At 35.1% G+C, this 14,990-nt stretch overlaps 2 protein-coding genes across 2 annotated transcripts; both read left to right on the forward strand.

The window, feature by feature from the left end:
* The first annotated feature begins 3,075 nt into the window (after window positions 1-3,075).
* Window positions 3,076-8,194, forward strand: LOC142338351 (uncharacterized). The gene is made up of 2 exons (XM_075388062.1): window positions 3,076-3,894; window positions 7,401-8,194. The coding sequence occupies exons 1-2, from the start codon at window positions 3,087-3,089 to the stop codon at window positions 8,192-8,194; spliced, it is 1,602 nt and encodes a 533-aa protein (XP_075244177.1). The 5' UTR covers window positions 3,076-3,086.
* A 1,527-nt stretch (window positions 8,195-9,721) lies between these two features.
* Window positions 9,722-14,922, forward strand: LOC142338352 (uncharacterized). Its single transcript, XM_075388064.1, has 2 exons — window positions 9,722-9,955; window positions 14,518-14,922. The coding sequence occupies exons 1-2, from the start codon at window positions 9,848-9,850 to the stop codon at window positions 14,761-14,763; spliced, it is 354 nt and encodes a 117-aa protein (XP_075244179.1). The 5' UTR covers window positions 9,722-9,847; the 3' UTR covers window positions 14,764-14,922.
* The last annotated feature ends 68 nt before the right edge of the window (window positions 14,923-14,990 follow it).

Genomic DNA, 14,990 nt, shown 5'->3' on the forward strand with positions numbered 1-14,990 from the left:
CAGCTACGTAAGAAATGTTACATCTTGAATAGTTGGTTTTATTGCAAATCCTTGAGCTCATGAAGTTTTTATTTGAAAAGTGAATCAGTGCTGTTTCTAATGTAATTGTTCCGAACCACTTCAGTTTTTGTCAATTTTGCTAATTTTGTTAAAATTGTTGATAACAATGCTACTAAATTCACTAAATTTATAGCCAAAAAGTTTTTTGAATTTTTTTCCACACAGTTGTAGAGGTTGAAACTTTGGTGAACATTTGACTGATTTTCGTTGTTTCGGTTTACATTTTCCGTATTTTTGTGCTTTTTTTGCCAATTTTGCTTAAAAATATGTTCAGATTGGAAACGCTAGTCTTTTTCGTTTTACCTCTAAAAACAACTGTCTGAGTATTTTTTAACTGTTTGATCCAATTTTTTTGTCCAAAATTTTTGCTAAATTTGTCAAATTTCAGCCTTTTTTCCATCAAAGATGGCTCGACATAGGCTTTTGTAGTCCACTTTGTTTAAATTTACGGCATTAACACACCCAAAAAATTCTGACACAGTTTTCGCTGACGCCAAAACATGCTGGTTTAATGGTGGATCCTTTAAGAGTGTACTTGAATGAAACGTTTGCCGGTTATTCGCTAATTTAACTTTCTAATTATGGGAAATGCATCATTTATGTTCGTATCATATATTGACTTTTTGTCAAATAATCCATATCCATAATATTCGGAACGATGAAGTGGTTCCAATAGACGAACGACAATAGCTAGGCTAGTCTTGGCCTAATCGTCGTTTGTTAAAGTCCAAAAAAATTTCTTATTCCTCCCTTTTTTGCGTTAATTACAGAAAACAAAAATTAAAATCAAAACGTACTAATAAAATGTCCAACTGGCTTCCCAGGGAGTTTCAAGGGAACCTGGTTCGTTTTTTAGTCGAAAGCTTATGATTGTTTGACTTTTAAAAATCCATATTTTTAAAATGAACAGTGGGTTATTGAGCTTTTCGACTTTATTCTAGTATTTTGGTCAGCTTCTAGCTTAAAATGAGCAAAAACAGCTTAAATTGGGTTTTTAATCGATTAAAATTTGATACTACGGTTTAAAGTCATGGTTTTTCGGCTTTGATACTACGAATTTTCGTACAAAATTACAATTTTTTGACTTTTTCCCAGCATTCAGGTTCTTTTTCCGCTCTTTTCACATTATTGACAGTTCAGGTGTCATATTCTGAGCTTTTAAAAGGAAGACAGAATTGAACATATTGATTTTTCGTTGAATAGATTATGGTTTAACTACTTCGACTGTCTTCTAGAAGATTTTAATCAATTTCTTTTTGTTATTGGTCGGTATTTGTCGTTTGAGAATTTCTGGATAATTGCAGGTCTTCCTACTGATACAAAAGGAACCTATTTACTGATTTTGGTTGATTGCTAAAGTTTTTCATGACTTTGATTTGAAACGTTTTAAAGAAAAGTTATACAGATGTGTTTTGCTGTTTTTTTGCTGTTTTTTGCCTGCTTGTTACCTACTCTCAATAATAACAGCTGCATGTACAATTATTTATGCTGAAGAAAGGATCAATTGAACATATGGCATTTTTGGAGCATCGCTCATTGTTTTAACGGCCTCGATTCCGGTTTTCTGAAAAAGAAAATCTTTTTTTATTTTCGTCTGTTCGTAATTCTTTTTGCAGTCGAATGAGAACTGCGAGTTAATTGCAATTCTAAGCGGCTCGCTGCTATAGAACAATCTAGTTAGTCTCTTTAACTATAACTTGCGTATGGTATTTTTGTTGTTGATGAAAGGCACAATTCGACATATCCAAGAGTTTTAGTGCAATGCTTATTGTTTTCACGCCTTCAATACTAGTCTTTGCAAAATAATTTTTTAGGTTTTGATTTTTGTGTTTATCGTTCTTTTTGTTGACGTAGGGCATGTTCTGGTTAATGGCAGATCTCAATGCCTTTTTGGAGAAAAACCCTATACAGTGATTTCAGTTACTATCTATTTTTTATGCCTTCGATTGATTTCGAAAAAAATATAAATGTACTTTTAACTTCTCCCTTTTTGTTCATTTTTTTTAAACTTGTTACCCAGTCTCATTATTCAGCGTTCACCTATCTCCCTATTGGTTTGCAAGGAAGTCGCAGTTGACTATATCCTAATTTTTGCGGACTTGGTTATGATTTTAACGGCTTAGATGACGTTTCTTGCAGAAGTTAACGTAATTTTTGTTTTTCGTCTGAATTTGTTGTTTATGTTTGTAGACGCTCGACATATTCTGGAAACTGACAGGTCTCAGTGTCTTTATATTAAGGTAAGAATGTAAAAAAAAACCTAATTAAATATTTCATTTGATATTTAATGGATTTCATGGAATTATTTGCTTTCGAGAACACAAACGTTCTTTTTTTCAACTTTTAGCGAAAAACAAGCTAGTTTGTTTAGTTTAGATTTTATTTAAAACTATTTTGATTTTGTTTTTTTAAAAAATAGACAATGAGTTTTAGATCCAAATGCTTGTTATTTGATTTTTTGTTTGTCTTGTCTCGTAGTCTTAATAATGACAAGTCTCATCGGCCCACTAATGCGTCATTTTTTCCTTTAATAAGTGGTTTGAGTTAGAGGCATTTTTTAAATTCATATACTATTTATTTTTGATCAATATGTGAGAGTTTTTAAACGTTTTCTCATTTGGTCGACAATTAAGCCAAACTTGTGGATATGCGGGGTCGGAACCTTATGTGTAAACGCAAGTGACTGAGCCTCCTTGTTAACTTAAGGGGCAGGCTAGATCGCAGATCAGTGTTGATCTTATACCTGTCCGCTTACTCATATGTGAAAGGAATCGTAACTCAACGTCAAATTTGAAAGCAGTAACATCGACGGAGGTGTGCTGTAAGCAATCTAATAGAAGATTCGGGCAATTGTTCCCTGCTATAGAGCTGCGACATAGAGCTGCTTTTGCCTTTAAATATGCTGTTAGTTTGTCACATATGCCTAATTGAATCGAAATTGCCCGTTTTCATCCACTGGAGTTGAATCGTTATTTTTTTAATTCACTTCAAAAATTGTGATTTTGTTGTAGGTAGAGCTGGAGCAAATGAAACGAACATGCGCGGAAAATAAAGTCAGCGAAGTCGAAATTGAGCTGCAGAAAGTTTTAGCGGACAGTAACGAGCGAATAACCAGCAACGACTCGCTACTTGACGAACTGAACAAACGAAACATGGGCTATAAACGGCAACTCGACGAGAAGTGCCTCGAAGTGGAAAATTTGAAGAAACTCCACGAGGCGGATTTAACGAAAACAAGTGAGAAACTTCAGTTAGCTACGCATGAAATGGAAGTCTTGAAAACTGAATTGGAGCAATGCAAACTGCAGTACCAAACTGAAAAGAACAATTTTGATGCTGAAAATAAAAAAGCTGTCGAAGAGATCAAGGCGCTGCAAGAACAAATACAGCAGCACAAATCGAAATTGAAAAGTTTAGAAAAACAAAAGGCAGCTGAAAAGTTAGAGGGCGCAGTTCCAGAAACTGGGGAACACCACTGCGAATTGCATACAGTTAATTCTGAGACAGTTAAAGATGTTGGAGCTGAGAATTCGTTTGTGGCGGACTGTGATCATATGGACGTTGATCAAAACAATCGACTGGATATAAAGGTAAATGATGATAAGAACGCGGAGCCTGAAAGCATAGTGATGGACGTAGAAGAGAATTTAAAGAATTACGATGAAATTTTCAAGAATTCTGAAGACCATGAAAGAGTTGAAGATGAAACGGTTCAGGATAATGGTTGTGATCAAGAGTCTTCAGGTGTTGAAAATAGGGAACCTGAAGCTACGAATGCTGAAAGTGAAAGTGAGAGCAGCTGTGATGATGAAGGGACTGACGAAGATATTTTTGGTTAGTCAAGTTGTTAGAATTTGTTTGAGATAGGAATTTAGATTAAATGAGCAATAAGATAATTTGAACAGTTTTTAAAGCCCTAGACTTAGTATTTAAGTAATTTTCTGTCCTTTTTGCATTTTTAGAGAGGGAGTATAAAAATTGTATGTTAGTCGAATTGATCAAAAAATTTATGGAACATGGTACTAAATTATATTTTGTTAATGATTTTTCAACGATTGTTAATACTTTTCAATCACTGACAAAAAGGCACATTTTCAGCTTCTGTGAGGTTAATGTTTGTCCTGTTTTGTTAGCTCTTTATCCCACCGAGTTTTTAATTCAGCTTTGTCGCGATAAATTCCACAATCAACGCTTGCTAATCTATTTTTTATAGCGTCTTCTTTGATAGTTTTCGGATAGTATCAGATTTTTTGTAAGTATGACTTTCATAGCTAATTTAAGTGGGTCTTCTCTACATTGACATTATCAGCAAAACGCAAATTTGTTTATAACAAGCAGATTATGACATCTTTTCTGTTTTACATGACTTTCTTTTTACGGTTTGCAATCACTAAATCATGGCGCTTTGCACAAATAAATCAACAAATATGGCAACTTACATTGCTTCAATGGAGAAGTTAATAATAGGCATTAACACTGCGTTTTTCTTAATTTCAGCATCCGGTTTGCGAATGTTTTTGGTAAGCAAGTGCATTTTCGGCACATGAATTTGAAGTGTTATCTCGAATGAAATTGTGGACTCGAGTCCAAGTAAGGTTTTGATAGTGTCAGAAATTTCTTATGATTTGACCGTTTTTCGTACTGCATACAGCTTTTTGTAATCGTTTCGTTTTTGCTATTGTTTTTGCAGATTTTAATTTGAAGCGCGTGTGCGATGTCATTTTTGATTTATTTCGCTTGATTAGCTTTTATGTGAGAATAGCCTACTCACATGATGCAATTGTGCTACTTCCAGATATTTTTTGATGCTAGTCCTTGACTGTTTTCAGTTTTTTGTTCCGACCCGCTTTAGTGCGGGAGGAACTATATACTCAAGCATGTTTTTTCAGTCCTATTTGGCCTTTCGATATAATCAGCGTAGAATTTTTGAGTGGTATTTTTAGAAAGCTTGTCCAGAGTCGAATATAAAAGAAAAAAGATTTTGTTTTCGTTTTTTTTCCACCGAGTTATCGAGGTTCAAATTTTTGAACATTTTAGTGATTTTCGGTGTTAATGTTCTCATTTTCCTTATTCTTAAGCAATTTTTTTGCCAATTTTGCCTAAATAAGTATCGTTAAATTTGTTAAAATTAGTACAGTTTGTTTTACCTCTAAAAAAAGAAGAGTTTTTCTAAACTGTTCGATCCAATTATTGGCTATTTTTGTTGCTAATTTAGCCTTTTTTTTCAAGAAAAATTAATCGAAAGAAGGATTTTAACCCCTTTTCAAATTTACAAAATTAACAAATCCAATAACTGCTGACATAATCTTTTTTTAACTCCAAAGAATGCAAGTTTGACTTGTGCGTTCTGGAATTAATATTTTGCTTTTTTGGTAATTTTACTCAATAATTATGCAATTTGCACCATTATTTTTGACATTCATTTTTTAAGTCAAATTACGCAGATCCATAATCTTTGGAACAATAACGTGTGCCTTGTGGACGAACAGCAGTAGCAAGGCTTGTTTTCGTGTAATCGCTGTAAGTTCGGGAGAATTGCAAGACTTAGCGGTTTCCTTTAGATGAACGAAGGAACCTATTTACTGATATTAGTTGATACCTAAATTTTTTCATGACTTAAAAAATAGACATTTTTTTATATTTGCTTTTTTGTGTACTTTTTCTCTGCTTGCTCCAGAGTCTCATTAATTACAGGTCTCACATCAAATTTTTGGTGTTAAAACGGCAAAAATTGAACAGATGGAATGTTTCTTGTGCATTGCTTATTGCTTTAACGGCTTCGATACCGGTTTTTCGCAACATATTATTTTAGCTTTTGGTTTTTGTCTTTATTTGTCGTTCTTTTTTGTAGTCAAATACCTTCTCGATAACTGGAGGATTTAGCGGCTTCCTATAGATGAACAAAGGAACCTATTTTTTGAATAAAAGAACCTAATTTTTGATGTCAGCTGGTAGCTTAAGTTTTTCATGACTTTTGAATTAATTTTTTTTTAATTTAGACGTATTTTTTAGTTTTACACTTCGCTGTTCTTACTGGCCTACTTGTTACCTATTCCCTTTAATTGCAGGTCGGATATCAAATTATTGATGTTAGAAAAAGGCACAATTTGACAAAGTTATTGTTTTCTATGAGTTGTTTTTTCGATACGATTTTTTTGCAAAAAGTTTATTTTTTGATTTTTGTTTTTATTGTTCATTTTTTTTCTTTATGACATGTTCTGGATAATGACAGTTTTCAATGGCTTCGAAAGAACTTTTTTGATGATTTCAGTTGATAGCTAATGTTTTTATGTTTTTGAAATTAATTGTTTTCGAAAAATAAAACTAGATCTTTTTTATTACTTGTTACCTAGTCTCATTTTTCAGGTCAAATATCTCATAATTGGTGTTCAAAGAATGTACAATTGTTTAAATTGTAGTTCGCCATGAATATATGTGTTTAACTGCTTCAACGCCGTTTTCTTGCAAAGAATAATGGAATTTTCTGTTTCGCGTCTGAATTTGTCGTTTGTTTTTCTAGCGTGTGACATTTTCAAAAAAAAAAGTTTTTCCTTGAATTTACCGTTTTGATCATTTTTGTGTACTTGTTACTGAGTCACATCAAGGAATGGCTCCATGTTTTTCTTGGGAAGTACAAACTAATCTTTTTCGTTAAGATTTTTTGACGCTATTTTGGCTTCCTTAATATGTACCTTTTCTTAAAAAAAATAGACATTGAATTTTGGATGTAAATCTTTGTTGTTGCTATTTGAGTTTTTGCTTGTTTTGTCTCGTAGTCTTAAAAATGGCGGGTCTCATCGGACCACTAATGTGGCATTATTTTCCTTTCTAAGTGATTTGAGTTGGAAGCATTTTTTTTTTATTCGTAGACCAATTATTTTTGAGCAGAATGTGAGATTTTTTGAAAGTTTTCTATCTCTTCCTCATCTTGTAGACTATTAAGCTAAAATTTTGGACAAGCGGGGTCAGAACACCATGTGCAAACGCAAATAAATGGAGGCAAGATTATTTTTAACGAAATGCGTTATCGTTAATAAAGGCTCTTTATTAAAACCTGTTACTCTAAACAGTCGATTGGGACCAAAACTGATTGGTACTGCTTAAAATCACCATCATTAAGTTTAAATACAGTTTAATCGCCATAACATCTTTTCAATTGAGTTGCGTGCGTGACGCCATTTCTTTCACTGTTTGTTGAATAATTATTTTTGCGGGGAGACATGACCCACATCACTCTCAAGCAAAACTAAAGAAATTTTTCATGAGGATATATAGCTTATAACAAGCTGAAAGCGCCAGTCGTTATTTTTCCGGCTTTCTGGCTATTTTGTGACTTTTAGCGGGATTCGGGTTGGGTGATGCTCAAACGTCAAATGTTAAATTTAGTCAAGAAAAATTGACGCCAAGAAGTGCATCTCTCGTCACTGTTCGCGGCGATCAGGTCAAGTCAAGAGGATCTGTGTTCGCAAAGATGTTTGGTATGAGCCCTGCCTCTGCAGCTCCTAATATTAATGCATTGGAAGACAAACTTCGTAAAACCTCTTTGACGCCAAGGGCAAAACCATTGGTCCAAGTGCACAGTAATAATGTGGAAAGTCCATTGACAACCGTGAAGCCGAGATCATCTGTTTTTAAGAAGAAAAACGATCGCACTCCACTGACTGTTATGCCACATTCTAAACCAGAGCAGAAGGCACCAGTTACTCCTAAGAGAGGATCTTTGAACTCTACTCAGAGTAAAAACGAAGTAACTTCGTGGAGCTGTGTGAAGCCCCGGCCCTCAGTTTTCAAGAAAAGTCTGGAAAACCCTGGATCGAGTTCGAATCTTGTTGCGGACAAGGTCAAGCATCAAAGAAGCAATCAAAACACCCCGTCGTCTTTAGTCAAAATCCCCAGCAAAGGATCTTCAGGCAAAGCTAAAGATAAAGAAGCTTTGAAGCCTAAAGAACCAGTCAAACCCAAGGAAACTGTAAAAACTCTAGAGAATCCAAAGGTTGCGAAAAGGGCAGCTCCAGTTTTCAAGATGCCTATTACGATGGCGCCCCAGACGCCTAAATCTGTAAAGCCATCTCTACATAAGTTTGATTCCCCAAGGCATAGTTCTGGCATCAATTATTTTTACCATTCAGCTTAACCTGGGGGCCTAGTTGGATGTATGTAAAAAGTTATCGGAATGAGAAACATGAGAAAAAATTCTGATTAATTTGCAGTCATTGGAGTAAGTTTGAAAGAAATGAAATGCTCAAAAAATATTGCTGTGGGTCATCTGAATTTTTTGGTTGGCAAATATTCCATTTAATATAGTGAATGACCGAGAATATGCTGGAATTCCGTTTACGAGTTTTGACTGATTATTACTTTCTGAAAATATTCCCTGGACTAGGTTTTTCCAAAAACCGATTTCTTTTCTCTTGAGTAATATTCTGCTTCCTTTGTCTTTTTCAAGATAATTAGAACTTTGTAACAGATTGAAATAAATTTGTCTGTTTTATCTCTAACAAGAGAGAAGTATGTCTTATTGATGTCTTAATTGCTCTCAGACAAAATCGAGAAGTTTAGCGTTTTCTTGACTCCAAACTTTAGTTTTCTTTGTTTAGTTTTTACGAATATCATCTGCCTTATGCGCTCCCAGTCTTCTCTTTGGGCCAACGAGTCAAGTAAAGAGGTCTGATTTCGTACGAACATTAACAATATTAAATTGATAAAATTTAGTGATCCGATCATTATTTGGCCATATTAAAAATTAGGCCCCTTTTTCAACGTCACCAGATATGTCTCTAAATACTGAGTTTTGCTGAATCAAGATTTCACAGCAGATTGTTTCTGTGCAGAGTATGTCTTCAGAATTAAATATGTGTGGCCGCTTTTTTTGCTTCTAAATGTTGAAGAAATTATTTTATGCTCAAATCTAATTCGTTATAAGTTTAATTTTGTGCCCTATACTTCCATCATATCTGGTGAAATAAAGAGTAAATGTTTTTAAGGAAAATATAATGGTTTCGGCTGCAGTTTTTGTTCGTGAAGTTCCAACGCTTCGAGTCGCTTCCGGAGTTCTTCCATTTTTTTGTTTCATTACATTTTTTGTTTTACATTTTTTCGCACGGCTAAGTTGGAAATGACTCCTTCCTCTCGCCTTTGACTAACGGCGTTTACGCGCGTGACGCAATTTCTCACGTTTTCTTGCGATTTTTCTTCGGTCATTTGCGGGATTAGATTTTGATCATATGTGACTTACTTTTATATATGACATGACATACCTCACTCAATAAAATGACCTTTGCACTTCAAAACTTCTGTTCAATTTGAAATAGTTAAAGGTTAAGAAACTCTTATGTGTAATAAAGATACCTAATAAAAAGGCTTTTGCGGAATGAATTTAACAATTTTTTTTAACTTATCACTGAATGGTTTTTACATAGCTTTTTGAGCGATGGCGATAAATTTTTGAACTAATTGTCTGGTTTATCTGTGTAATACTGCGCGCTAGTCTATTTTCCATCTATGCATTCTACAAGAACATTGTATTTCAAATTTGAGGGTTTTCAAGATTCCACTCAGCGGCGCGTTCTGGATTCTGATGAATCGTGAGCCAACTTGACTCAATATTAAGAGATTGAGCCAGCAGCTCTTACTTGTATGCGATCGACTATCATTTGCAGATATTAACAAACCTGGTTTATAAATTGTCCTTCTATTTTTCGTTGCTAACGAAGATGCCAGGACTATTAATGAAAGACCACGAAATCCCCGAGATGCTGGGTCTTCGCTTAAGACGCCATCAGTTGAAATGTCAACTCCTAGGCAAGCTTTGAAAGTATTCGCGTCTAATCAAATACCCGGAGTGAGACCAACTAGATCGTTGAACATGACACCGAAACTGACAGCAACACCCAGGGTATGAACAATATTTGTCCAGTGAGCTCTTGTTGTCCTTGCTTTGTCAAATATGTGTGGCAAAAGTTCAGCCGATGAATGATGTACAAGTTTTCATTTATTTGAGGATGAACTGCGTTGGTGTTTTGGTATGATCAGGTCGAATGATCAAACTTATTGACTAAAGAAACGAAACGGGGCAGCTGCTTTAAGTTTCCTCGAATCCTTACACATTTAAATTTTGTTCCCATACTGGCCAGTTTCCTACGCTTTACCGCTTTTACGGTAGTAATTTGCATTTCTTGAAAGTTTACAGGGTGTAGGTAGCCGATAGTGCGACCTGAACAACGACGGACGTTCTTTCAGCCAACTTGAGGCGTTCTTTCCCCCATATCTTGCGATAGAACAAAATGCCAGACCCATTTTTTGGTTGGCAATTTTCGACTTTTTGAGTACATCACGAAGCAATTTTGCAATACATTTTTTAAACTCTTTGCATCTAACATGCAAAGCTATTTGAGACTCACGAATGTGTGATGGCTCTCTAACGAAGTTTGAAGCCTTTATTGTAAAAGTGAGTTTCTTTCCATTCAAACATTCAGCTTGAACGTTTTTTATAGAACATTCCTTGATCTAAAGTGACTTTTTCTTGTTTGGCTGCTATATGTTTTTGTTATCGACTTTGCTCTCATTACGAAATTGATTCAATTGCTAAAATAAAGGCGTTTGTAAGGAATCAGCAAAGCCGCTATATCTTAGTGGTTAAATTTACAGACTACTATCCGAGGGTCGTGGGTTGGAACCTGTCGGAGCGCTTTTTGGACACATTAAACGACACCCCTTCTAAATTAAACTGCGCCGCCGGTCATTCGAGAGCTAGCCATACGACGTTAGTTTAGGCTTGCAACTGCTAATAAATCTTGAACGAAGTTCATAGAAATTATTGTAAACATGTGTGTCTTTTGTTTATGCAAATTTTTCGCTTGAAAATTTTGCGCTTTTCTTGAACATTCTATGACTTCTCAAGTGACTTTTTCACGCTTTCGTTCTTCCTTTTTGAGTGAACTCTATTGCTCCGAAGTAAAGCTTGTTGCTAATATAAACTCGGTTGCAGCATAGCAGAGGTAAGTGATTCGTAGCGCAGTGGTTAGTGCGGGTGGTTGTGGATCGGGAGGTCAGTGGTTCGAATCCCGGCGGGGGAAAGCTTTTTTACCCATAAAGAAAAATTGATCTAGGCTACAGCCATTGAATTAAATTACCTCACCTGTCGTTCAAGAGCAATTCTCCCGACATTTGCCGGTTTATATTTTGGACAACTTGTCGCATTTTAATACTGACTTTAATGTACAGAAAGAAATTTAAAAACTGTCTCTGCTCTCAGATAAAAGTTTATTTGCAGTACTTTTGAGACAGATTGTATGAAAACCACTGCAAAAACTGTTCTTTATTGTGATTGAAAATAAAACAATAGCTCAATTCACAAAAATTTTCCCTTTTAATGTTGCGCTGTTTCTATCTTTAGAAACGTCTTTATGCCGCATATTTTTTCCTATTTTAATTGCTTTTGAACGACAATATGAAGTAATTAATTTGAACATGTGTTTTTGTACAAAATTTTTGCGCGACCGTTTTGCGTGAGTTTCATAAGAGGCTTTTCTTTAGGTCAAATTATTTCTATGCTAGTGCTCATTCTAGTAAGCATATTATTCGATGTTAAAAAATATTTTTATCGAATCTGGTTCTGCCGTAATTTCTTAATTACTCTAAGTTTTTAGCAATTATATTAGCCCTGTGGTCTTTTTATGCGACTTTTGCTTGACCGACTTTTTTGCCTGACGTTTATTAACTTACGAGCCTCAAAATGGGATAAACAGGTAAAGCCCGGAGGACAGTAAGTGGCTGAGCAGCTTTTTAAAGTGTCTTAGGCCTCACTTAATGCTAAGTATGCGAGTCAACAAAATTGTTTTTGAGGAGATAATATCATGGTGTCAAGTGTGGTTCTGAATCTAAAAATTTGACTCCCCCTCAGCCACCCCGTCCATCGCCTCCACCTGGTGATTTGGTCCCCTCTCCTCTAGCCCTCCAAACTTACCCCACCCCCATCGCATCGCTTCACCCTCACTCCGCTCACAGACCCCCTTTAATGCTAGCATCCCTCAGCTGGCTACTACCGAAGGCAACAGCTCGCCATTCGTTTGAGAGCGATTCACCCGACGTTAGTTGGTTATGTCAATGATTGTCATTCGTTAATGGCGATTTTCTTAGCCAGCCTTTTTTTCATGGGCGATGAAAACTGTCTCAACTCTGTAAATTTACTTGGAATCTGTTCGGACAATTGTACTTAGTAACATTAGCATGATGGTTTTTGTGTCGGTTAAGATTTTGGAAAGGCATACATGATTCGATTTAGATGTTTAACTTTGTGGACGAATTTATTTCTCTGGGCAAAGTTTCAGTAACTGAGTCGTGTTATATTCGCTGTTGTAACACTGGGTATCTTTTTCTCGTTTTCGTTTCTTTAACTTGAGATATACAATTTTGACACTTTGCTGAATAGCCTTTTGGTCTGATGCGTTATTAAATACGCATGTGACAATGTGCTTCTCACAGACTCGTACGCTGCTGCTTCTTGTTAGTGTCGTGAAGTACATATGTCTAACAAGGGGACTCGGTAATGTGCAATTGCACATAAGGTTCCGACCCCGCTCATCCACAATTTTGGCATAATTGTCTACCAAATGAAGAACAGATAGAAAAACCCAAAAATTATTTTTGGGAATCCCAAAAAACCTAGAAAAAACCCACCTATTTTTCAAAAAAAGTTCTTGAACGAAGAGATAGCCTCCAAAGCAAATAACTCAGTGGCGTAAAAAATGATGCATTTGATTGATGAGATATGCCAATATTAAGAAAGCGAATTAAGGCGAACAGCATAATCTATATCTTCAGGGATTTTAATATCAATTGTGCCTTATTTTGAAAGCAAATAATGTGATATACGAAATGTCAATAATGTGATAATGTGACAAAACTAGAAAACGTGAAAAATGGGCAAATACCTAAAAAAAATTTTTTTAAATGTGAAATCTAGTAATACCAAAGCCAGAAAACCAAAACTTAAGATGTAAAAGCGCAATAAAGATTGAATTTGATTTCAATAGGAAGAGGAAGCATTCTTTCATTGCTGACAATAAGCTACAAGTTGACCAAATTAAGAGAAAAAAAGAGGCAAAGTTCAATAAGTCATTATTTATTTTAAAATCAAATACTTTTAAAAGTCAAAACGACCATAAGCTTTAAAGTAATCAACTAGATACAGCGATGTGGAGCTATTTAGGAATCCAATTGGACCTATCATCAGTTAGCTTTGGTTTGAAATGTTCTGTTATTTAATTAATGTAGAAAAGATCGATTTTTTTTATAAAAAGACCGACTGATTACAATCCGAAATATTTTTGTATTATATCAGTCCAAGATTGATTCAAAACTGGCCCTGCTAATGTTGTTTGTCCATTAGGAACACTTAATTATTCGAAAGTTCTAGATATTGATATTTTGTTAGTTAAAAACTCAAAAATAGATGCTGCGTTTTTGACAATCAACGAATAAGTTTAGCAAAAAAACGGCAAAGTTTTAATTACATAGCACTCTCAACGGAATTTGAAGTAGAAAAAGCCCTATTTTGAGTCTAAAAAGATTGTGTTAGTGGTGTTTGTGTCTATACTTCCTGTAAATTTAATCAAACTGGACTAAAGAAACTTGTTTCGTGCTGTTTTTGATGAAAAAGTCTTAATTTTGAAAAATTTAGTCAGAATTTTTGACAAAAATTTAATAAAAATAGCCTACAATAAAGTTTTTTGTCTTTACAAACAAAAATCAACAACACTTTCCAAGAAAATTGACAAATTTTAGCTAAATGGCTGTGAAGTTTTAGTCAAACATTCCGGAAAATGTGAATAAAATCCCACCGGAATTCGCACTATTTTCTCAAATTTTAAACCTCGATAACTCCCTGTAAAAAATGAAATTAAAAAAATTTTAAATTCCATATTCTACGCTGGACAGGCTTACTAATGATACCAGTCTCAACTCTCTACGATGAATATATCTATCGGCCAAAATTGACTGAACAAAAAAACCCCAGTTGAATATATAGTTCCTTCCCCCTCAAGAGGGGTCGGAACAAAAATATTATGTTGATGTAGCCCTTTTTTAACAATTCAAATGATCAACTAAAATGAGACTAGAGTAACAACTTGAAAACGTGTTATATTTTTGATTATTTGCTCGCTTGATACTGAATGCGAATTTCGGGATCTATTCTGCTCCCCCATCCAGCTTGGTGGGCACATCTCTTACGCCCCCCCCCCCCCCCCGCGCACGTACCATTTTATATATTGTTAATTATCTGCTATATAACACAAATTGTAATTGGGGGACATAAAAAACACGGGGGAGGGGGGCAAAATAGAGCTGAATTTTGTAACCTGTTGACTATCTGTCCCCCGAGTTCTTAAAACCTGCTGATTGCGCTGATTTTGTTAAAATTCGAGATCTTTTCTCTACTTTTGCCAATAATTGTAGGAGGCGTCCAGTTTTGGAAACGGTGGTCAGACTAGCTTAGTAGCTGTAAAGGCATCAGGTTCTGCCAACATCCGACCAACAATGTCAATGAGATGCTTCCCCAAGTCAGCAGCATCGAACGCGACTCCGAAGCCAAAAAGTGACATGCTAAAGACCCCATTGAATACGGAAAAAAATGACGTTAAATCGGTGAAAGTGGGGCGTAATAATTCTTCCGGAAATCGTGGTTCTGGTCGACAAAAATGATGTTAATCAACTGTTCAATGAAATGTTTGATGTTAGTTGAGGTTAAAAAAGTACTGTAGTTCATGTTATTCGGCAACCTTTGTTTTTTTAAAGAATCGATTGCATGTTTTATGTTTTGTTACCGAATTAGTTGTCGTTCAACTTGAATTTGATTCACGCTGTTTTGGTATATGATACGAGGAAACGGAAAACTTTTTAGTTAAAAAAGCTTTGCATAAAATGCGTCT

Source organism: Convolutriloba macropyga, chromosome 4 (genome assembly GCF_964194025.1).
Source record: "Convolutriloba macropyga chromosome 4, txConMacr16.3, whole genome shotgun sequence".
Lineage (NCBI taxonomy): Eukaryota > Metazoa > Xenacoelomorpha > Acoela > Convolutidae > Convolutriloba > Convolutriloba macropyga.

Bases quoted from the DNA above. Each gene is read 5' to 3' on its own strand.
- LOC142338352 (XM_075388064.1), top strand. From the start codon at position 9,848: ATGTCAACTCCTAGGCAAGCTTTGAAAGTATTCGCGTCTAATCAAATA. The intron at 9,956-14,517 runs GTATGAACAATA...CAATAATTGTAG, and splicing joins AACTGACAGCAACACCCAGG to GAGGCGTCCAGTTTTGGAAA.
- LOC142338351 (XM_075388062.1), top strand. From the start codon at position 3,087: ATGAAACGAACATGCGCGGAAAATAAAGTCAGCGAAGTCGAAATTGAG. The intron at 3,895-7,400 runs GTTAGTCAAGTT...TGTGACTTTTAG, and splicing joins GACTGACGAAGATATTTTTG to CGGGATTCGGGTTGGGTGAT.